The sequence below is a fragment of the Mus musculus genome, chromosome 7 (assembly GCF_000001635.26).
Source record: "Mus musculus strain C57BL/6J chromosome 7, GRCm38.p6 C57BL/6J".
NCBI classification, from domain to species: Eukaryota; Metazoa; Chordata; class Mammalia; order Rodentia; family Muridae; genus Mus; species Mus musculus.
Window position 1 is genome coordinate 75,136,894 of NC_000073.6, and position 23,765 is coordinate 75,160,658.

The following is a 23,765-nucleotide window of genomic DNA, read 5'->3' on the forward strand; positions in this document are numbered from 1 at the left end:
TGGATAAAGTGCTCACTGTGCAAGGTTGAGGGTGATTTTCAGATCCCCAGCTCCAGCATAAATCATAGGTAGACAAGATGGCCTGGAGAGGTAAGCACAGGGAATCCCCAGGACAAGCTGGCTAGCCAGACTAGACAAAATCAACAAGATCCAGGTTCAGTGACACCCTGCCTCAGTAAATAATGTGGAAACAATCTGGGAAGATACCTAACTTTCAATGTCTGGCTTCCATGCACATCTGCCCATGTGCACACAAACACACAAAGAAAGAGAGAGAGTGTGTGTGTGTGGGGGGGGTACATATATATACATACCACATATACACATGAAACAAACATAGAGATATATAAATTATTTTTTAAAGCTCTCCTTTTGAGTGATATAAATTATACCCCAAACCCTCAGATGTTACATCAAAGCAACATTTATCTGACTGAGAGCAAAGATGCTCTGTTCTATTGATAGCAGGGAAAGCATGTGTGGAGAAGAGCTTATTGCTGCCTAAAAATATTTCTGGTGGCTTATCTCTTTTGACCCTTGAATGCCACTTCCGGGAATCTAGTTCACTGACAAAGCAGCCCCAGTGAACCCAGGCCACAGATTATTTCGGGAATCTCAGCACTAAAAGCTGTGGGTCCTTTATTTCCCAGTGCAATTGCATACCCCACGGTCTCGACGTCGTGGCACTGTTCACAATAGCAAAGATCTGGAAACTCCCAGAAGTCTTACAAGGGAGCCTTGGCTAATGACGAGTGATGGAGGAGGTAGTGTGGGGTACTACTCAGACATATTATTCCTCTTCAAAGAGGAAGGCCCACAGATGGTAGGACATGCTGATAATCCCAGATTTAGCAGGAGGAGACAGGAGGATCAAGGATTCAAGGAAAGCCTCAGCTACATAGTGAAATTCTAGCCATCCTGGGCTACGTGAGCTCTATCTCAAAACGGGGCGGGGGGGGGGGGCTCGAGGGAGGGAGGGAAACCCAAACCTTAGTTGATTAGCGTGGATAGATACTGGGTACATATCATTGACTACAATAAGCAAATGCAAAGTGTTTTTCCTTGAATAAGAAAAGAAGAACAAAGCATCTGCATAGGCTATGGGGACCTTGAGGAACAGCTACACATATTTACAAATCTTGGGAAATACCTGCATATATACACAGACTTTGGGAAACTATATATATATGTATATATATATATATATACACAAATATATAAATATACAAATATATACTTGCTTACATTTTTGTGTGTGAGAGAGAAATAGAGACAGAGAGAGACAGAGAGACAGAGACAGAGAACAGGAAAAAACAGGAACTAAAAGATGCATGCTGGAGGCAGAAGGGAATGGGTGGAAGACAGGAGGGAGCAGAGGTAAGATTTCCCTGGTGTTCTTACATTTGGAATATATTACCTATTAAACGAAATTAAACTCAACATAAAGAAATATAAATAAAGCTCACTTTTTAAGCATTTGATGATTTGAATATTAGTGCTCAGTGTCTTTGACTTCCAAAGTGTTGGAATTGAATAATCCCTCTATAGGCTTCCTCTATAATCAGCCTGTTTGGGTCTGGAAGAGCTAATTCTCATCCCTTGCACCCAGGATCACATTGATTTACCTATATTCATGCACCTATCACAGAGATCACTAGAGCTTCATTGGTTTTCAGGGGTGAAGGAGTTGTTTGGGGTCATAGTGAAGGGACCATGGCTAGCTCAAGCCTGGCAAACAAGTCTCTGGCAGGCCAAGCCCTCTCCCCATTCCCTTGGCCTTTCTAAAAACTGTTAGATTACATTCCTACAGCTAGCCCTCAAGGTCTAATCCTTTATTTAGCCTCTTCCTCCTTCTGAGGTTGACTACCAAGGTCCAGCTACCAAATCCAGCAATTAAAAGCCCCCTTTGGCTCATGTAATGAACATGCCCAATTAAATCAGACACCTCATCCTAACATGGGTTTTCCCTCTTTACCGTTATAAATTGCCACTTACCTATGGGCTACTTCTGTCCTCTCTCTATCCAGAGACAGTCCTTTGTCCTGTCCACCCCAACTGAACAAATACCCCTTCCCTCCTCTCCCTCACACCTTCCCTCCCCTTGATCCCCTCCCCCTCTCCCTCTTCTTTTACCTCCTCCCTTGTCCCTGCCCTCTGTCTCTCTGGGACCAATAAATCCCCTTTGTGCTGGGAACTTGGTTTTAGGGTGTCCTGAGCTGACTTCTGAGGTTCCCTCCCCATGGGCTATAGAACAAGGCACTTTCACAGATCTAAGTTTACAGTCTTCCTAATTGATCACTCCAGATGCTCTTTGAGCTGCCTCTGAAAGCTTTACACATCCTGCATAACACAGCCAGGAAGCAAGGTGAAGCTAAGAAGAGCCTGGGGTGCCCGCCTGAGGTTTACCGGCAGAACCAGATCTAGCTCCTTGTTTTTTCTTTTTTTGTTTTGTTTTGTTTCCTTATTGCTGGACAAAGTATGATAAAAGCTGAAACTTTATCCACACCTCAACCTTCAGGAAAGTACAGGCATGTTCAGCTTCAGGCTAAATCCAAATGAGTCAAAACCCACAGGCCAATCTCACTTCCTTAGCCAGTAACAGGAAAGAAGACTGCCATCTGGCTGCTGGAACAAAAGGCAATATTGGCTCCAGAGCTTCTGAGAAAGGTCCCATTGGTTTAAAAAGAAAAAGCCAGAAGCTCAGTAATTAACAATTACAACTAATGGTAGAAAGCAGTTCACAATCAGCAAGTTCACGGTCAGCGCTTACCTGAACTCTCCTACACAGGAGATCTTTGATGTTAGAAGAGGAGGGGGGGGGGGTGATGAACGGCACCATTATGATTATTCCACAAAACTTATGTATACTTGAAGACTACGTTGTACACCATCAGCATGCTTATTTTCTATTTGTCTGCTATGCCTCAGAGTAGACGAAGAAGGCAAAGGTTTTGTCCACAGGAAGCCTGTAGGCATTCTGCAAGCGCAGCAATAAGACTAGCCTGAGGCTAGAACTCCTCCCTCCCGGCTGCTCTAAGGGACTCTGGTTGGGAGAGGAGGTTTCTGTTCTGAGACATGACTAGATTGAGTTGCTTGTTACTGTGGCCCAAAGCATCCACTCTGAGACAAACTGTGCACCAGACCAAATTATAAACCAGGGACCAGTGTGAGATAGAACTCACCTTAAGGCCATGGTGAACCAGACCACAGCCAGAATCAGGGTGTTCATTCTGTAGGGCCCCATCACACAGTACAAGGCGTTATCCCAGACCTAAGATATACACCAGTGAAAAAGAGTTAACAGGAGGGACAGGTGACAGAGAGAACACATTTCTCAGATGTTTTAATAAGTTGTCTAGGACATCACAGAAGAAGGGGGTGGCCCATCCTCCTCCAGAGGAAGGAGCCCTGTCTTTATAACAAGGAATGTTCATCCCTTCCTTCTGGCCACCTTTGCACATCAACACCCACGTAGCATTTCCCTAGGGACAGGGTACTTTGGTAAATGTGACCAAAAGCACACCAAGTTGGAATTCCGAGGCATTCAGTAACCTACAGTAGTCAGTTCTGCACTCCCTACCCTGCATTCAGGGCAACACTTCGAAAATTTATTGACCACAAAGCATGAACCCTTCAAGTCTCAGGAGAAGCTAGCTGGGTACCTCAGTGCTCAACAGCCAGCTTGAAACACTCCTGCAGAAATGGAATCAGTGTGTTCCTTCCCAAAGTCACTTAAAACCCTGGAGTCATTTATATTTATCCTATCTTCCTTGCTATGAATTACTTAAAGAGAAGTTGCTGAAGAGAAAGGTGTGGAGAGAAGGGTGCTTACTTAGACTATCAAACCCCTGGTGCTAAGAAAGAGCAGCAGGAGAAGACACTATGGTTTAAAACACTCTCGTCTCTAGATACAGGGCAAGCTTGGAGGGGGCCTTGCCTAGAGCAGACACCTTCCTGGGGGTTGCTCCCTCTCCATCATGCCACATTAGTTTAAGGATGCTGTGTGGTCTTTATTCTTCACCCACTGAAATAATAGACTCCTGTGGAAACAGCCTTTGCTGCAAAAGTGTGCTCACAGATCATACCTGTTTGAAAATGGTCATGAACCTGACCAGCCAGCGCTGGTACCAAGTTCCGGTTGAGCTCTGTATCTCAATGAATTCATCCATTTGCTTGGGAGTTTTGATGTGGGAAACCTGGAAAACAAGGACGGATGTGATTATCTCAGCACTATTTATCTTCAACTTTTTTTTCTTCTAAATGTTTAATGTATTTGGCTCTATTGAATTATCTAGAATTTTAAAAGTGTTTAACAGTCCTCTGATTTTTATGATTTTTTTTAAATGAAGATTTGCATGGCATCTCTCGGTGAACTTTCCCATGTGGATATGTCTGACTGCAAGCAAAATGAACTATAGTTCATTTTGAACTATAGTCTTTTCAGGAAATCAAGCCATTGAGAAATATGTGTTACCAGGTTTATAATATGTTGACTGACAAAAGCTGCTACTGCATTAAAATCCACACTTCTATTAGCTAGTGAGTATGAACATCAGGACAGTTTGGAATACAGGAAAGCCACAACTCGGAGGAGGGACATTGCTACTTGAGATGTTTTAAAAACACAACAGAATGAGAGAAAACATGGCTTCCTGGACATCCCAATTTTCTTGCTATAAATGAGAGTTCTGACGACAGATAAAGTGAAATAGGTCTGTGTTCTCAAACTATAAAAGCCTGGAAAGTCTAATGTAAATAACCCTCACTCACTATAACAGCAACTTTCACGTCAATGTGGTTTTTAAACTAATCATTGAATTGTAGGAGTGCAAATTCCTCTAGTTGAGTTAGCCAGGTCCACAAAGCAGACACTCTCCCCAAATTCACAGGACCAGAAGAAGAGCATTGTTCTATTCTATTGTTCATCTAACGAAGTGTTTGAATTAGGATAAAATAGAGCCAAGTTCTCCATGTCTTTCTTTCAGCCAATAAACTGTGAATGTGAAGATGCCAAGGAGAAACCCGGATGGGGCTAGATAATCTTCAGGATGGCCAGGTGCCTGACAGTCACATCTGTAATCCGATCCTGCTGCCAGCTGCAGCTGCAGCTGCAGCTGCGCAGTCTGTGAAAATAGTCTTTCCTCTGGGCGTCAGCTACTGCCACCGGAGGCCAAATGGAAAGGATGATGGCAGATTTGAAAGCCCCTTATAAAGCACGCTCCAAATCACCAAAGCAGCCGCTGTGGTGTAAACTTTCTTTGCTTTGCTCCTTGGGGGAAATAACGCTCTGTTCCTGGGCTTTGGGGAGTGGGCGTGTTGATTTCCAGCACAACTGCTCGAATTTACAATTAATTAGAACACTTTCTTGGGTGCCACGGAGAAGAGCATATGGCCCGTGTTCCTGTTTACCCTGCCGAAGTTCTTGTAGAATGCTCCAAGTCCCAGACCCTCCAGGGTTTCTCTGCAGGGAAAGCTTGTAGCTGTGGCTGTCCAGGCGCGTGGGAGGAGCATTTCAGAGCTTCAAAAGCCTGCAGCTCCTGAGTCAAGCTAGAGGTGAGCACTGGGATGAACAGCTTCAGGGCTGACCTCTATGGCTGAGCAAGCACATTTAGGAGTGCTTTACTTAAGGGGACACACAAGAACCAGCTTGTGGCTCTGCCCAGGTGGACTGAGTAGAGTATGCAAGCCCCTGCTGACCTCCGATGTCAGCCCAGCTCTCTGAGGTCGGTCAACTTTCAGTTCCTCCATCCTGGTGTTTTTACTTCCTTCCCTTCCCTTCCCTTTCTTTCCACCTTATCCTTCGCTTCCCCTTTCTCTTTCTTCCTTCCACTTTCCCCTCTCCTGCACTTTCTCCCTCTCTACCTTCCTCCTTCACTTCCTTTCTCCCCATTCTCTTCTTCCTTCCCTCTCTCTTTCCTACCTCTTCTTCCCCTGCCTCCCCCTTCCCTGCTCCCCTTTCCCCTAATTCCTGGACTACCCCGTTTTCCACTTCAGCATAGCTCATGATCAACAAGTCAGTTTGGAACATCGAACCTATAACCTTTTAGTTCCTCTTTCCTATTAGGTTAAAAAAGAAGAAGAAGAAGAAGAAGAAGGGGGAAAGTCACTCAAAGCAGATGTGACACCCTAAGATCTAGGGAGTGGCATACACAATAGGGTAAGAAAATCCCAGAGTCTGAGAGGCCCCTTGCACTCTGATCTCCATGGGCTTCCTTCCCAGTGTGCTCCCATCCCTAACATGAAGGTCCTGAAGTAAACAGCTTAGCTTTTGCCTTTAGAAGTTGGGGTGCTTGTTGGTTGTATCACCTCAAACTTCCTTAAAGAATATGAACTAGCTGACTGCCAGAGCTCACCCTGAGGAAGCTTTCCCCTGAATACCCAACAGTGGAATCCCAGCCACCTCTGGGTAGGAGCTGCAGACCAGCAAACCACTTTCTGTTCAGATAAAAGCCTAATTGTAATGTGCTGGATCTTATCTCTTTGCACTTGGCCAAGTGAGAATGTGGGATCACTTTTCTACCAAGGACAGCCAGTCTCAGAAGCCGAGCCAGGTTTCCAGAAGTATTCCTTAAAGAAGTCACAGCCCAGTTGCTCTGGGAGTAGCGTATGTGTGAAAGGTGACCAAGCGTAAGCTGAGAACCCAGTGAGTGTATTCCCAAGAAATCAAGGCTGCATGCAGGCATGCACATGTGCACATGCACATGTTTTGTCACATTCTGACATGGTGTGGAGAAGGACATCCGTGCACAAAAAGAGGTTTCGAAAGAGGGAAAGGTCTGGAAGGGAGAAAGGGCCAAGCTATGCACTCTGAAATCATTTCCATTATCATCAGCTTTTCAGTAACTCCACCAAGTTCACAAATGCTTGCTGCAAGTGGTGGGTGGGTGTCTTGATTTGTGTTCTATGCCAGACTGATATGGTTCAAAAGCCATTGCACCTGAGGCTGGAGGAAGAGAGATGGGACACACCTCCCAGGAGGAACCCAGAGCTCGAACTTGCCCAGGCTGTGGAACAAGGAAGGAGAGGGCTGCAGGGATGATGGCAGTGGGCAGGGAGTCTGCTCTAATGCCTGGCTTCTGCAACTGTAGCCTTCCTGTGCATCACGGTCCATCAGTGTGTGTGTGTGTGTGTGTGTGTGTGTGTGAGAGAGAGAGAGAGAGAGAGAGAGAGAGAGAGAGAGAGAGAGGGAGAGAGAGAGAGAGAGAGAGGGGGAGGGAGGGAGAGAGGGAGGGAGAGAGAAGAGAGAGAGTGTGTGTGAGAGAGTGTATATGTGTGTGTGAGTGTGTGTGAGAGTATGTGTGTGTGTGTGTGTGAGAGAGAGGGGGGTGAGAGAGTGTATGTGTATGTGTGTGAGTGTGTGTGTGAATGTGTGAGAGAGAGTGCATGTGTGTGTGAGTGTGTATGTGTGTGAATGTGTGAGTGTGTGTGTGTGTGTGTGTGTGAGTGTGTGTGGGCTAGAAGGCTGGGAGAGCCATTGACCCTTAATATCTTCATTTGGAGTATTTCTATTGTTTGCTCTTCGTAATACATTTTAGTCATGGATTGACTAGTCCCATAAAAGTATAAGTAAAAGTGTGTGGTGTGTGTGTGTGTGTGTGTGTGTGTGTGTGTGTGAGAGAGAGAGAGAGAGAGAGAGAGAGAGAGAGAGAGAGAGAGGGAGGGAGAGAGGGAGGGAGAGAGAAGAGAGAGAGTGTGTGTGAGAGAGTGTATATGTGTGTGTGAGTGTGTGTGAGAGTATGTGTGTGTGTGTGTGAGAGAGAGGGGGGTGAGAGAGTGTATGTGTATGTGTGTGAGTGTGTGTGTGAATGTGTGAGAGAGAGTGTATGTGTGTGTGAGTGTGTATGTGTGTGAATGTGTGAGTGTGTGTGTGTGTGTGAGTGTGTGTGTGTGTGTGTGTGGGCTAGAAGGCTGGGAGAGCCATTGACCCTTAATATCTTCATTTGGAGTATTTCTATTGTTTGCTCTTCGTAATACATTTTAGTCATGGATTGACTAGTCCCATAAAAGTATAAGTAAAAGTGTGTGGTGTGTGTGTGTGTGTGTGTGTGTGTGTGTGTGTGTGTGTGTGTGTGAGAGAGAGAGAGAGAGAGAGAGAGAGAGAGAGAGAGGGAGGGAGGGAGGGAGGGAGAGAGGGAGAGAGAGTGTGTGTGAGAGAGTGTATATGTGTATGTGTGTGTGAGTGTTTGTGAGAGTGTATGTGTGTGTGTGTGTGAGAGAGAGAGATAGAAAGAGAGAGTGGGTGTGTGAGAGAGTGTGTGTGTATGTGTGTGTATGTGTGTGAGTGTGTGAATGTGTGAGAGAGTGTATGTGTGTGTGTGAGTGTGTATGTGTGTGAGTGTGTGAGTGTGTGTGTGTGTGTGTGTGTGTGTGTAGGCTAGAAGGCTGGGAGAGCCATTGACCCTTAATATCTTCATTTGGAGTATTTCTATTGTTTGCTCTTCGTAATACATTTTAGTCATGGATTGACTAGTCCCATAAAAGTATAAGTAAAAGTATTGAGGAGAGCAAACAGAAGTAATGGAGGGGAAGAGAGAGGGGAGTGGGTGGGGAGGATGAGAGTGTTGCTAATATATATGGTAGACATATTTATAAATATGTGGAAAATAATTTAAAATTAAAAGTAAAATAAAATGTTTATTATTTTAAATATGTTAGGAGCATTCGAACTTTGCAAACATGCCATTAAGCAATTTTCTATAAAGATAGCAATGCGCTAATTTATGAAAAATGTATGTCATAACATTTTTCACAGCTGTTAATATTTTGTCATACTCCAAGGCAGGCATTGTCTCGGGCTCTTTGTTTAATCTCTGTAATAATGTCTTCACAGGCACACTATCTGCCTTTCCCCATGAGGAAACTCAAGTGCCCCCATGTAATCCCACCTAAGGATCCAGGGCTTTAAGCCACAGGGTAAAAAGGGGAAATGTGGGTGAATGGGAGTTAGGTGGGACCTTGTCCAGAAAGGCTTCTCAGGAAATACCAGTCTGAAAGGGTGTTATAAGCGCAGGTGTGGGGCAGTGGTGGTGCACACCTTTAATCCCAGCACTTGGGAGGCAGAGGCAGGCAGATTTCTGAGTTCAAGGCCAGCCTGGTCTACTGAGTGAGTTCCAGGATAGCCAGGGCTACACAGAGAAATACTGTCTCGAAAAACAAAAAAATAAAAAATAATAAATAAACATACATACATACATACATACAAGCACAGGTGTGAAGAGCTGCCTGAGCCAAGCCTTGCTGGTGTCTGGCTACAAAGTATGGCAAGGAGGAGCATAGCATCTTCATGGAAGTCACCACTTCCTGCTTCTTAAACCCAGGCTATTGCCAGCACTGAGAGGGTGGAGAGAAATGGGTAGCCTGCTACTTGTGGTTTGGAAAGGTAACATAGCTCTAATGAGGAGTAACTTGGGAATTCATCTCAAGTTTCTATTTAAATATTTAGGGGTGTGTGTGTGTGTGTGTGTGTGTGTGTGTGTGTGTATCTGTCTGTTGTCTGTCTGTGTGTATGTAATAATAATAACTTTAAAAGAGGCCATAACTTTGAAAGAGAACCAGGAGAAAATTTGAGAGGGTTTTGAGGGAGGAAAGGAGAGAAATGTTGTGATTATATTACAATCTCAAAAAGTTAAATAATAAAAATAATCAATGTCATCCTAGCCAGAAGTTTTATTTCTACAGAACATGAAGAGCCAGGCCCTTCATGGATGAAGAGGTTCATCACAATGATATTTATAGAAGCAGGCAATAGAACACTGTAAATGAGCCTCTGACAATAGAGACGTGTTGAAAGTGGTGTTAATGTTCCGAGCACTGACATTCATTAAAATGGCGGTATCTTTCATTAAAACAATAGTATGAGAGGCCAATGGAGAGAAATGATGGCTGAGGATGTATGCAGAGATATCTAAAACACTAGTGCATACAGCTAAATACAATGTGCAAATCTTCATGTGGATATACCTTCACAGGAGTATAGCTAGCCTTTTTTTTTTCTAAATTCACTCATTTTTACCTTTGTGGGAGGGGGTAGGAGTGGTTGTTCCCTGCAGGTGAGTCCATACATCACAGAAATACCTGGTACTCATAGAGGCCAGATGAAGGAACCAAATCCCCTGTACTCAAGTTACAGTGAGCATGCAGGGGTTGGAAACTAAACCCTGGCCCTCTGCAAGAACAGCAAATGCCTTTAACCGCTGAGCCATCTCTCCAATCCCAGTGTGGGGTTTTCCTTCCTTAGTGATTTAGTGTGTGTGTGTGTGTGTGGGTGGGGGGTTGTCTGGCTCTGGGTATCAAACTCAAGTCCTCATGTTTGTGCAGCAAGCACTCTACTGACTGAATCACCTTCTCAACCTTCCTTAGGAAATGCTATTAGAAAACGATAATAGAAAAAACAATACCTAGGGCTGGCAAGATGAGTAAAATGATTCTGTGGGTAGGGATGTTTGTAGGCAGCCTAATGGCCTGAGTTTGATGCTTGAATCCCACAAGGTGGCAGGAGAGAACTGACTCCTGACAGTTATCCTCTGACATACATATGTGTGTGTGTGTGTGTGTGTGTGTGTGTGTGTGTGTGTGTGTGTGTGTGTGCATGCTGTGGTATACATGCACTTGTACACATACACACAATGCAAATAATTCTGATGAAGAGATCTTTCAAGTATGACAATGACAGTAATCTTAAAGGAATACTTTTCTTTCAATACAGTGGTAAAGCACCTGGTTGGTACAGGCTAGCACACTCACCGTGAACACCTTTTCCGGGGTCCCCTTAGCTCTCATGTTTGTATCATGGACTTGTTTGAGAATCATCCAGGCTTCATCATGTTTGCCCATCTGGAAAACCCAAAAATAGAGACATGAAGCATCATGACTGCCTGTGCCTCCTTTTCACTGGGATGGAAAGCTCTCCACCCCTAAACAGTGTGCTGGGTCTGAAGGATCTGACATAGATCCAGTAGCCGCAGGTGAGAGCCTACAGCAAGTCCCCAGTCTGCATTGGAAGGATAACTAGGTTTTGGCTCCAAGGGGTAAATGCCACACATTACAAAACTACATCGCTACAAAACTGAATGGATTGTGGAGCAGGAGTCATGTTCCTCACAGACGAGGTGAAACAAAAAGTAATGTGTTATGAGTGAGGTCCTGGGTACCACCCTAAGTAGGCGCTGCCCTGTAGAGTGTGGCCTTATCCAGAAAGAAGGCTGCTGCAGATGGAATTAGTTAGCCTCAGTTCATCTTGGAGTGGAGTGGATCCCCACTCTCATATGACTGGCAGCACCCTTGTGAAGAAAGGGGAAGGGACACCCTTGCCTGCAGGTGTCAGAGGGATCCCAGCACTTCTGGGACCTTCATTTTGTGCTTCTCATTTATGGAACTGTGAGACAAACTTGTTGACATCAGCCTCTGGCAATTTGTTAGGACACATAAGAAATGGATAGGCAAAGGTTGCATTTTGCAATGACCCTGGTTGAAAACTGCCTGATGTATGTGATTAAGTGGGGTGCAAGAGAGAATTAAATGGGGATCATTCTTGCAATGGTCAATGACAAGGCTGATCTAGGGATGGAGGCTGTGTGAGGCTGAGTCCCGTCACCCGCTGCCAGCTCCCACTTTCTGACTACTGTAGGCACAAGAACCCCCCAGAGTAGGAAACTCGTAAGGTCCCCAGCAGCTTTCTAGTGAGTGGAGGCCCTACAGAGCTAAGAGTCCTGGAGGCCCTGGGATAGTGACAAGATTTAACAAAGACTTCACTGTGGCTATACAAAAACCAGCATACATGAAAATATCATGGGTCTCCTATTCAGGACCTCTGTGAGGAGACAGTACCATAAGGCAAGCCAGGACCTGTCCTTCAGTACCCTCCAAGTCTGAGGGAGGGTCCCTGCCTACTGCACCATGAGCCCCAATCCATAACCTGCCACCATCACCAAGAGGAAGGGAGCCATATTTAGTGACAGGCAAGGTCATCAACGAAGGAGAGTGTGCAGCAAGCCCCGAGGAGAGGACACCCAGCTGGGGACTGAGTGAGCTAGGCCAGGACTCCTGTGGCTGATAGACTCACCTCCAGCAGGAACCTGGGGCTTTCTGGCATGAACTTCAGAGCCACCATGGACACAGTGGCGGGCAGAGCACAGACGATGACAAACACTCTCCAGCTGTGGAAGTGGTAATTAGTCCCCATGCTGAAGCCCCAGCCTGGAAAGAAGCAGAAAGGTTATAGACTAGGCTTTCCCACTGCAGACGTGGTGGGAGAACCGGCGCTCAAGCTCAAGGACACGCCAGCCTTTTACGAGAAGCTGCTGAAAAAATGCAGATGCCCTGTTTGTGCCAGAGCTTCTCAGTTACGAGTCTGGGAGTTTGCATTTTAGCAAACGCTGAGCTCTGGGCCTGCCTGACATTTACAGAGCCTTATATAAATGTATAATAGAAAAGCAGCATCCTCAGTCAAACGTTGGAGTGCATGCTTATAATCTCAGTATTCAGGTGGCTGAGACAGGAGGATGACTGTAAGTCAGGATGAGACTTTGTCTAAAAGAAAAAGAAACCGCTGTCTTACTTTTGTATTTATCTCTCTGCTCCCCCAGCGTCTCATATATAGCCCACCTTGGCCTGGAACCTGTCAGTCAAGGGGCATCTTAAACATTATCTAAAGTATTTATCTTTATTTTATGCGTATAAGTGTTTTGCCTGTGTTCTATGTATATGCACCATGTGTATGTCTAGTACATAAAGAGCCCATAGGAAGAACAACACAATATCAACCAACCAGGCCTCCCGCCCAGAGCTCCCAGGGACTAAACCACCAACCAAAGAGTACACATGGAGGGCCCCATGGCTCCAGCCACATATGCAATAGAGGATGGCCTTGTTGGGCATCAGTGGGAGGAGAGGCTCTTGGTTCTGTGAAGGCTAGATACCTCAGTGTAAGGGAATCCCAGGATGGGGAGGTGGGAATGTGTGGATGGGTAGAACACTCTCATAGAAGCAGGGGGAGGGAGGTGGGATAGGAGTTTCCGGGGTGGGGACCAGGAAAGGGGATGATATTTGAAATGTAAATAAAGAAAATAACCAATAAAAAATAAGAAAAAAAGAGCTCAGCAGAGAGTATCAGATACTCTGGAAGTGAAGTTATGGATTGTTGTTGGCAACCATATTGGTGCTGAGAATAGAACCCCAGTCATCTACAAGACCCATAAATTCTTGTAACCATTGGGCTGTCTTTCCAGTCCTAACCACAAACTTCTAATCTTCCTGCCTCTGCCTCCCACGTCATGGGATTATAGGCATGCACCACCTTAATCAGTTTATGTGGTGCTGGAGATAAATTCAGGACCTAGTGCATGCTGGACAATGTGTGAATGCAGCTGCATCCTCAGCCCTGTAGAGACATTTCATTTTTAGTGAACAAACTGCTAACTAAAGACGTTCTACTGCCATACCTCCACAAGCAATGGCCTAGAAGGCACTCTCACTGGGTACTCTTCTCTTCTTCCTACTCAGTAAGTGGCCTCCTGCAAAATGGAAGGAAGACCAAGACTGCCATGGTGAAAGGAGATGCTCCTATCTCAAACACAGGCATTCAGTGGGATTGACTGCCCAAAGCATGATCTTGTTTAGAAGGATCTGAGGAATCCAAGTGACACATCCCAGAGGAGGCATCATGGTGGCTCAGGGGTCAGTGTTCCTTCTTACTCAGGTCAAAGAACAATACCAACTCCAGGGTACTGCGGCAAGCAGGCTTCATGACCACACGTTGGAAAGCATTACAGATCCTGACATGACTGACTATGTTTCCAAAAGCAAATGTTCTTCCCCACTCAAGCGAATCTTACCACCACTGAAAAAGTATGTGACTAAGCTCTATGAGTTGTTGTTGTGCAAAGTGTTACTAAATTCTTTTTCTGAGCTTACATTGAGAAAGCACTTTAAGGCTTTGTTAGTGTAGACTCATACATAGCATGAAGTGATGGATTCGTCATGACATTTTCATCCCAGCATGCCATGTGCTCTGTCTGTATTCACATCCCATTATCCTGTATCTGCCCCCTTCTTATAGTCCCCTTTGTCTTCCCAGATTGTCCCCTTCTACTTTTATGTCATTCATAGTTAAATCTGGGCTGTACACATGAAAGAAAACATATGATATTTGCCTTTCAACACCTGGCTTATTTTTTTTACCTATGATAATCTCCAATTCCATCCATTTTCTTGCAAATGACTTAATTCTGTTCTTCATGGCCAAACAAGTCTTATTCGTTCTATATCTACACCACATTTGCTTTATTCACAATCTATTGATGGACATACAAGTTGGTTCCATATCTTAACTACTGTAAACCATGCTATGGTAAACACAGATGTGTACCTAGCTCTTCAGTATCTTAGCTTAGATTTCTTTGGGTATACAACTAGGAATGGCACACCTAAATTGTAGCAGAGCCTTAGTTTTATTTGGTTTTGATTGCTTTGGGCACCCTCAGTTGTGATTGCCGTAGTGACTGTGCGAGTTTACCCACGCATTAACTTTGACTGTTCTCATGGATAGCCCAACTCGCCTCTTTTAAGGAGTGCACACAATGGTAAGATCTTGGGATTTTGTAGTCAAATGGGTCAGAGTTCAAATCCTGAGTATATCATTATCTCAATGGGTCTTCTCAACTGCAGAATGCAGCTAATGGTCCCCTGCAAGCTTGCTACGCCTGCCCTTTCCTGGAAACCCATAATGACTCACCTGCTTCAAGGCGGGATTCGACACTTTTAGAAGTAACTACGTGGCATTTAGTGTAAGAGCTGCTGAATAAAATCGATGAGCTACTTTTGAAAAGCAAAGGTTGAAGTTACAATACCTCTCAGGGCTTATCTGAAAACAACCCAATCAGTATTTTAATAGATAAAGCCTAAGAAATAAATTCACTCACTCTTAGCATTTAGAAGGTAGGAACTACCTGGATACAGAACTTCTAGTTCTTTAGCTTAAAAAAACCCAACCAAACAAAAACCACATTATGGCTAGCTCAGGTGGTACGAAGCTTTCACCTTGCAATTTCTGATTTTTCATCATGCTCCAGCTTGTGTTTCCACAGTTGACCTCTAACCCACATCCGTGCCTCCAGACACTTCTTACTGCACATACAACTGATCAACAGTAGCAAAGCAGGAGTCCAGGGGGTGAGATGTGGCCCCTTGAGAGGGCACTCATCCCTCATCCAGTGTGCTCCATCAGAGCCAACCCTCTTTTCCTTTCCACACAGCTTGGTCATCCCTGTCTCACTGGGGGTGGTTGATTCATTTCCATTTTAACTTAAAAACCCTTACTTTCTCCTGGGAGTAATACTAGTCAAGAAAAAATAAAACCATAGCATTATTTACACATTCTTGACTCAGGTCCAAACACAGTTCTGACATCCTTAGACGCCAAGTTGGTCAAAACATCCCAAGGAGTCAAACTCACATGGATGACCAGGAAAAGGGGACCAACACTAGTATATTTAGAAGCATCCTGCATCAGAAGGATGCGTTCTTTTTATAACATGAGTAAGATACCTAATATCCATCATTCCCTCATGCTTCTATGGCTTTTCTGGTGATTTCAGGCATTTGCATTACTGCGTTCGTTAGGCACATCTTTGGGACCTTAAATTGAACAAAATTAAATGGTAAACTGCCTCCAAATATCTGGAACAACGTTAATTCAGAGGCACGGACCGCTCTGCTAGCTGAGCTTTCGGCTTGCCCTACTTTTCTCTGTCAGGATTTCACAAACATCTGGTGCGGCTGACGACAGTGAGACCCGTTCTTCCACCGTATACCCACTTGATTTTAGTGTTTGCTGGGCTGTCCCAATGAGTTCACAGGAGGAGGAGGAGGAGGAGGAGGAGGAGGAGGAGGAGGAGGAGGAGGACTCTGAGTTTTGCCACTTTCTTTCTCTGAATCAGTTGCCCAAATTTCTGGAGCCAGGACTCCCATGATTCCCTCTTGCAAAAGCAACTAAATGGATTATTAAGTAATTGCTCTTGCTGTATTCTGATTCTGCTGAATCATGTCTAGAATAGTTTTTTCTCCAAGCAAATGCCCACTTTGATTAAACCGCTACTTCTAAATTAGAATATGAAAGTCACAGATTTCATACAGGCATAAGAATAAAGAAAGTTCCTATCCATTTGGGGTAAAATATTTAGCCACAAGCACTACCGTCAGCCAGCAGTGACCAGACCAAAACCATGTGGTCCCTCCACATGGCCTTTCATTTTGGTCTCGTCTGCTCCCCACCATTTTAGTACATGCCTGTAATCCCAACAAGTTAACACAGAAGTAGGAGGGCTGCCGCAAGTTCAAGGCCAACCAAGGCCACAACATGAAATCCTGTCTTAAAAAGCAAAGTCAAAAAAGAAACCATGCATTCAGGAGGGTGTGTGTGTGTGTGTGTGTGTGTGTGTGTGTGTGTGTGTTTAGGTAAGGTTTATAAACTAATGCAGGTGGTAATGATTACTGTGACTATTCTCTCCTCTCACATCACCCATTTCCACCCTTCCTGCCCCACTTCACCCACTGTGCTGCAGACACATGGCATGGATCATCCTGTGCTCGCTTCCATGGGTGAAGAAAGACGTACTTTCTAGCCCAGCCAGGACCTGCATCTTCCAAGTAAGTGGTGCCTGGTTGAGGTGAGAGCCTGTTTTAGGCTGATCTAACCAGAGGAAGTCATGGCCTCACTGCTTGCTGTCTGAGTTGAAGACATGCTGCCTTTGTACCTGTGCCCTGTAAACAGAGTAGCCATGCCTACTGCTTCCAGGAGGAAAGCTAGCGCCATTAATATCATCTAGAAAATATTCTCAGGATGGTTTGCACCCTGGGAATCACTGTGCTTCGGCCTGGCAGGGAGTCTAAGGTGAATTCTTTTCACTTCTTTTTTCCTGTTTTAGAAGAGATAGAAGTATGGCTGTGAAGATGGGGTGGCAGAACCCCATACTGCACAACTCGGACTTTACTCAGATTTATTCAGAAGAAATATTCATCTATTTTTACCCAGATTGTCCTCACCAAAAATGTTTTTCAGTAAGTTCATGTAAATGTGGAAATAGTTTTATCGTGCTAACACTTTTGGACCAGTTAACAGAGGAAGTCGTCTTATAGGAAGAATGGTGGCACCCAGCCTGTGGATCCTGCTCCCCTAACTGGCCCACCTTGTCTGGCCTCAGTGGGAGAGGATGTGCCTAGTCCTGCAGTGACTTGATATGTCAGGATGGGTTGGAACCCAGGGTCAGCATCCCCCTTCTCAGAGGAGATGGGGAGGGGAGGGGGAGTTGTGTGAGGGAGGTTGGGAGGAGAGGGAGACGGGATCAGAATGTAAAGTGAGTAAATAAATTAATTCATGAAAAAAAATTTTAAAGAATAAATGCATGTTGCCTGGAGGAAAAAAATAAATAAGCAAACAAATAAATAATTTTTTTTCTCAGAACCATGTACCCAAGTAGGTACAAAATGTGCATCTGGTGAAGGATAGAGTGGCCTCCTATTAGGTAATTTGATATCGAAAGTCATTTTTTTTTCTTCGAGACAGGGTTTCTCTGTATAGCCCTGGCTGTCCTAGAACTCACTTTATAGACCAGGCTGGCCTCGAACTCATAAATCCGCCTGCCTCTGCCTCCCAAATGCTGGGATTAAAGGTGTGTTGCCACCATGCCCGGCTTTCTAAAGTCATTTTAAAAACTGCCTACTGAAAGAATTTCCAGGAAACTCTTTTCTTCCCTAGACCTACTCATAACTTTCTGTGTTTCTAATGATATAAAATCTGGTCAGCTCTCAAATATTAAAAATTAACAACTACCTGATGGTCACAACCCCCTTTCTTCTATTTTCTAGATTCCCAGCTGGCTTGTGTTTCCCAGCATTCATTGCAGTAGCATTTGTTCTGCTACAGAGATGTGGACAAATGAATGTGAGTGGAGATCATAAGCTCCATTTCCTGCCCTTTAAAAACCTGCATAGGGTCAGGCATGGTTGTACACATCTTTAAACCCAGCACTCAAGAGGCAGAGGCAGGCAGATGTCTTTGAGTTCCAGGCCAGCTTGGGCTACAAAGAAAGATCCCGGGATAGCCAGCACTACAGAGAGAAACCCTGTCTCGATTAAAAACCTGCACAGAACTGCCCATGCTCTTTCTCAAGTGAAAGACAAAGGAAAGCCAGTTTTCACATCGCTGTGACAGATCACCTAACAGGAACAAGGGAGAACAGTTTTATTCTGACTCACAGTTTAGAACCCATAGTATGTGGCAGAGAAGGCATAGTAGGGACAGTCCACAGCTGTGGCAGCAGCAATATAAGATGGCTGGTCATATAGACAGCTGGGAAGCACGGGCCTCAAGCCAGAGCAGAGGCCATAATCTCCTGGCCTACTCCATGGACCTCCATCTACAATGTTATTCCAGGAAATGGAATCAACCTACATGCCCATCAATATGTGAATGGATAAAGACGGTGTGTAACATATATACAATAGCAGTTATATATCCATAAAGAAAAAAAATGGTGACATTTGTAGGGAAAAGGAAGGGGAGACTATAAATCATTACATTAAGTGAAATAAGCCAGAAGGACTAAGAATTCATGTTTTCTCTTACAAGATATGAATATATATCCTGAAAACATATACGTACAAGTAACAGTATATGAACTTGCAAGATTGTATTTATGTATTTAGAAATGCACAAATCCATTCACAAACACATACGTGACAACAATGAAAGAAACAGAGGCCATGAATTTGAGAGACAGTGAGATTCTTTTATGAGTTTAGAAGAGTAAAGAAAGTGGGAAATGATGTAATTATATTATAATATGAAAAATTAAAATATAATAGAAAAGGAAAGAACTCTGACTACGGAAAAGAAAAATGTATGTATGTGCTTGTATGCTTATATGTGTGTGTGTTTGTATGTGCATGTATGTGTTTATGTATGTGTGCAGATCATGAGAAAGGAAGAAAAGATGATGGGGAGCTATAAAGAGCAATGATCTATAGGTGGTAAGAAATTGAAGTGGTTGCACTAACTAGGGGGAGAGAGCAAGCCAATCAGAGGAAGAGGGCCAAGGGAAGGGCAATCAATAAGAACCAAGTGTAATGAAACATAAGACTGAAGATGCCACGATGAAATCCATTGTTTTGTATGCTAACTTGAAACGTGAAAATAGAAAGAAAATGTAAAGTGCACATGTAGTGAACTATACCTGGAGGAACACCAGGTTTCTATCCCTACCCCATCTCTGGTGCACCCCCTAAGGTAAGCCAGCCACATCTCACGATTTTTGTTCCAGTAGCCATCTATAAAACAGGTCTCCCGAAGCCCCACTCATTGAAGTGAAGAGGGCCAGAGGAAATGAAGGCTGTGTGATTAGAGACCTGAGCCTTGCAGGTTGTCCTTCACAAGTACTTACATGAGAACACACACCGAGACATAGGTAAAAGAAAATTTAAAAGAAAAGGAGAGAAAGGAACTGGTGGAGGAGGAGAAAATAGTTTTAAAAGGAGAGGGGAAGAGATGACATTATTTCTAAATTATGTCTAATTTGTCTGTAACATTCTAAATTCTTTTTTTTAAGTCACTTACAGAAACTGTTTACAAGATAAGAAATAAGGTTGAGAGCTGATATTTATTTGATGTGGTTGCCATAGAAACAGAGAACCTGGAACTGTCTTAGGTCTGTGGCTCACCATAGTGTGGAATGATGCTCCAGGCCATGGCAGATGCATAGATGCCTCCAGTCATCCAGAAGATGCCCAGCCAGCTAAGATGCTCACCGCGTTTCTCTCGTGATAAGAACTCAGAAAAGTAGGCAAAAACAATTGGCAGGGAGCCCCCAATCCTGAAGAGAGAAAACACCAGAAAGATATCATCAAGTTGTAAACTTTAAAATGTCATAACAGAAGCCAAATTGCCTTCTATTGTACGATTGTGCTCTGTATGAAAACCTCATTAGTTAAATAGACCAGCAATGAGGCTTTCCCTACATTTGAAAAGCAATCTTGGGTTGTTTTGGCTTTTAAAAAGTTATTGCATTTATTTATTTGTTTGCTTTTTTGTTTATTTCCATGTGTGCATATACACACAAGACATGGTACAGTCCATAGGCATTAGATGACAGCTTGTGGGAGTCAGTTGTCCACTTCCACACTGTACATTCTGGGGACTGAACTCAGGCCATCAAGCTTGGTAGGAAACACTTCTACCCACCAAGCCATCTTGTCTGCCCTTAACTTTAATATAGTATCTTTAAAGTCAAGCAACAACATTCAATCCAAATGCTTTGTGAGGTATCAGATGGAGCTAGAGGGCCAGAGGTGAGAGACTCATGGTGGGGAGAGCCAGTACATACCCTATGCCTGAGATGAGTCTGCAGAAGAGGAAGGCTCCATATCCCTGCACGAAGGAGGAGAGTGAAGCAAAGGAGGCATTGATGGCCAGTGACATGCTGAGGACCTTCTTCCTTCCCAGTTTATCAGCCAGGCCGCCCAAGATGAAGGCCCCTGCCATCATTCCTAGGTAGACTATCAGCCCTATGAAGAAGAAAAGACATTAGAGAGCATTAATTACCTTCTCCTCCACCCTTGGGCTTTGTAGTGAACTAACCCAAGACCAGGAGCATTGGTATCCAATGATAATTTTCCCTATTCTAAAAATCCTGTGTCAACCATATTAAAATGGTGGATGGACCAAGACCCCCATGGGAAATCAGAGACTATCCAAAGGTGATTTTCTGCATATGCTGTTGCAGCCAAATAATAAGCTCACCAGCTTTACAAGCAGACACATCAACACAGATCAACTAAAATTAGGACTATCACCCCATTCTAAAGACTACTGTTTGAGTCTCACAAGCTACACATGAGTAAATGCTGTAACTTTGCATTTAAACAAAGAAAGCATTCTTTAAAGGCCCTTGTATGAAATGTGATATTCAAAGAGAGAATCTTCAGGGTACCCTGTGTGGGAAACACTGCATAGGATGAAAATAATGTAAATGACAAACATCAATTGGCATCAATATTGATTGACTTACACACGCTCGGGAGCAACATTTTTCAAGCCACAGCATTTGGACGTCTTGGGGAAATGTAGCTACATAATCTATAATGATGTATAATGAGCCCAACTTCACTCCTCTGCACGTGGGTATGCAGTGTTCCCCATACTGTCCTTCCCCTGTTGTACCTTATTGGCATCTTAAAATCCACCATTGGGCTGGAGAGAAGTCTCCATGCATAAAAGCACTGTCTGCTCTTCCAGAGGACCTGGGTTCAACTGCCAGCACCCACAGAGCAGCTCACAACCACCTGTAAGCTCCAGTTCCAGAGAACCCAACACCCTCTTCTGGCTGTCTCAGGCACCAGACATACATTTGGTACACAGAATACATGCCAGGAAAACACCCATAGACATTGAATAACTTTAAATACATACATACATACGTGTGTGTGTGTATTTTCAAAGAACAAATCACCATAAATTTGTGGTTTTATTTCTGTTTTACTGCTTTTTAATTTCTGTGCCAGTACAGTTCTGTCTTGATCTTTATAGTTTTGAAGCATATATGAAGGTAGGTAGTGTGATAACACCAACTTTCTCCTTTTATCTTGAGATTTCTTTGGTTAGCTAGTGTCTTGTGTTCCATACAGATTTTATATTTTTTTCTAACACTGAGAAAAATGTCATTGGAATTTTATAAGGATTGCATGACGGATCATTTTAGTTAGCATGAGCACTTAACTGTATCCTCTCTTCCAATCTACGGGCAATAAATATCTTCCCATTTATTTGTATGCTCTTCAATGTTCATCTTTAGTGGTTTTATAGTTCTTAGTGTGTAACTCTTATTTCCTTGCTTAAATGTATTCTGAAGTGTTTGTTGATACTATTGTAAATGGCACTGATTTTAATTTCTTTTTGCTCAGATAGCTCATTTCTCACATATAGAAACAGGACTTATTTTTGCATGTGTATTTCCCATGCCACAACTTAACTGAATTTGTTTGTTAGCTCTACCATGTTGTTTTTATGGTATGTAAGGGTTTTGGCTATAGGGTCACAAAATCTGCAAACAGACACTTTGGCTTCTTCTTAATTTCGATTGCCTCCTCTGACTTTTTTCCCTGAATGCTCTGATTTGATATCCCAGAACTGAGTGCAAATAAAGGAGCTTGCCCCTGATCTCACTAGAAAAATGTTTACTATAAAGCACAATACTAGCTCTAGGCTTGTCACTCACAACCATATCCATGGTGGTGCACACTCCTTTTTCACCTGATTTGCTTTGAGTTTTCAATCATTGTGCTAGATAGTTTTATGTCAGCTTAACGCAAGCTATAGTCATCCTCGAGAAGGAAGCCCCAGTTGAGAAAGTGCCTCCATAAGATTGGGCTGTAAGCTCACAAACCTATCCAGTACTTCATTAATTAGTGATTGATGTGGGAAGATCTAGATCACTGTGGATGGTGCCACCCTGGGCTAGCGGTCCTCGTTTCTTTAAGAAAGCAGGCTGAGCAAGCCTGGGGATCAAGCTCATTATCAGTACCCCTCCATAGGCTCTGCATCAGCTGCTGCCTCCATGTTCCTGCCCTATGTGAGTTCCTGTCCTGACTTTCTTCAGTGACTGACTGGGGTTGTGGAAGCATAAGCCAAATAAACTATTTCCTCTTCAAGTTGCTTTTGGTCACGGCATTGTATCATAGCCATAGAAACTCTAAGACACATATATTGAACTGTGTTTGCATAACATGATCATGTTATATGATCTTCCACATTTGCGTTCATATTTGATTTGATAATGATTTGGTAATGCATTGTTGAGAATATTTGTATCATGGCTCTTCAGGGATATTGAAGTTCTTCTTTGGCTTTGAGAGTGTCTGTGCGGTGGTCTTTGCAGGGGGTTGAGGGCATTACCTAGTAACATGGCTTTAGTATCACAGTGATGTTGGCTTTATAAAAGGGAGTTTGGAGATGCTTAAAATTGGGGAAAAGAGTTTAAGGAAATTTGCCATTAATTCTTCAGCTGTTTGGTAGGGCTAACTAGAGAAGACCTCAAGTCTTATGTTTTGTGGTGTTGACATGTGCTTGATTAGTGATTCAGTCTCTGCTAACTTTTAGTCTCTTCTGACTTCCTGTTTCTTGTGGTTTGGTTTTAGCAGTATGTTTCTATGGATTTATCTGCTCTTCTTCATCTAATCTGTTGACATCCACTTGTTCACAGCAGTCTGTTAGTATCTTTTATATATCTGTGACATTAGTTACAATGTCTCCTCTTCCATTTCTGATTATGAGTCTCCTCTGTGGTTCCTTAGATCAGCTAAAAGTTTATCAGTCTTGTCTATCTTTGAAAAAACTGAGCCTACACCTATTCTACCGTAGTGCCCCTTGTAGATACGTATTGGCTAGATTTCTTGTCTCCATATTAGTTTATTATTCTTCATTACTCATTTCCAGAACAACCTGATAAGTGTGAAATGGTCCCTTCATCTCAAGGAAATAAATAATAAAATATATGATCATCACCAAGTGATAAAATCTGAAAAATGTATGTGTCAGGTGTTAAAACACAGACAAGGATTCTCAGTGTGGAAAGACTTCCAAGAAAGATATATTCTGCTCTTCTTGAAGTAGATATTAAAGTCTGTGCCTAGGGCTGGGAAAATAGCTCAGTGATCAAATGTTTTTCATACAAGAGTAAGTATCTGAGTTCACATAGCCCAAAATCAAATAAACTCAT

At 43.5% G+C, this 23,765-nt stretch overlaps 1 protein-coding gene across 8 annotated transcripts in view; it reads right to left on the reverse strand.

Annotated features, from left to right (window-relative positions):
- The window catches only part of Sv2b (synaptic vesicle glycoprotein 2 b), a 194,369-nt gene that overhangs the window by 22,000 nt on the left and 148,604 nt on the right, over nucleotides 1-23,765 (reverse strand). For all 8 annotated transcript variants that reach the window (NM_153579.4, NM_001109753.1, NM_001360573.1 and 5 more), the window contains 6 exons: nucleotides 20,376-20,556; nucleotides 19,714-19,865; nucleotides 12,062-12,195; nucleotides 10,744-10,833; nucleotides 4,086-4,196; nucleotides 3,183-3,271 (listed from right to left, as the gene is read on the reverse strand). In NM_153579.4, coding sequence (NP_705807.2) covers nucleotides 3,183-3,271; nucleotides 4,086-4,196; nucleotides 10,744-10,833; nucleotides 12,062-12,195; nucleotides 19,714-19,865; nucleotides 20,376-20,556 — 757 coding nt within the window. The remainder of the gene's footprint in view (nucleotides 1-3,182; nucleotides 3,272-4,085; nucleotides 4,197-10,743; nucleotides 10,834-12,061; nucleotides 12,196-19,713; nucleotides 19,866-20,375; nucleotides 20,557-23,765) is intronic.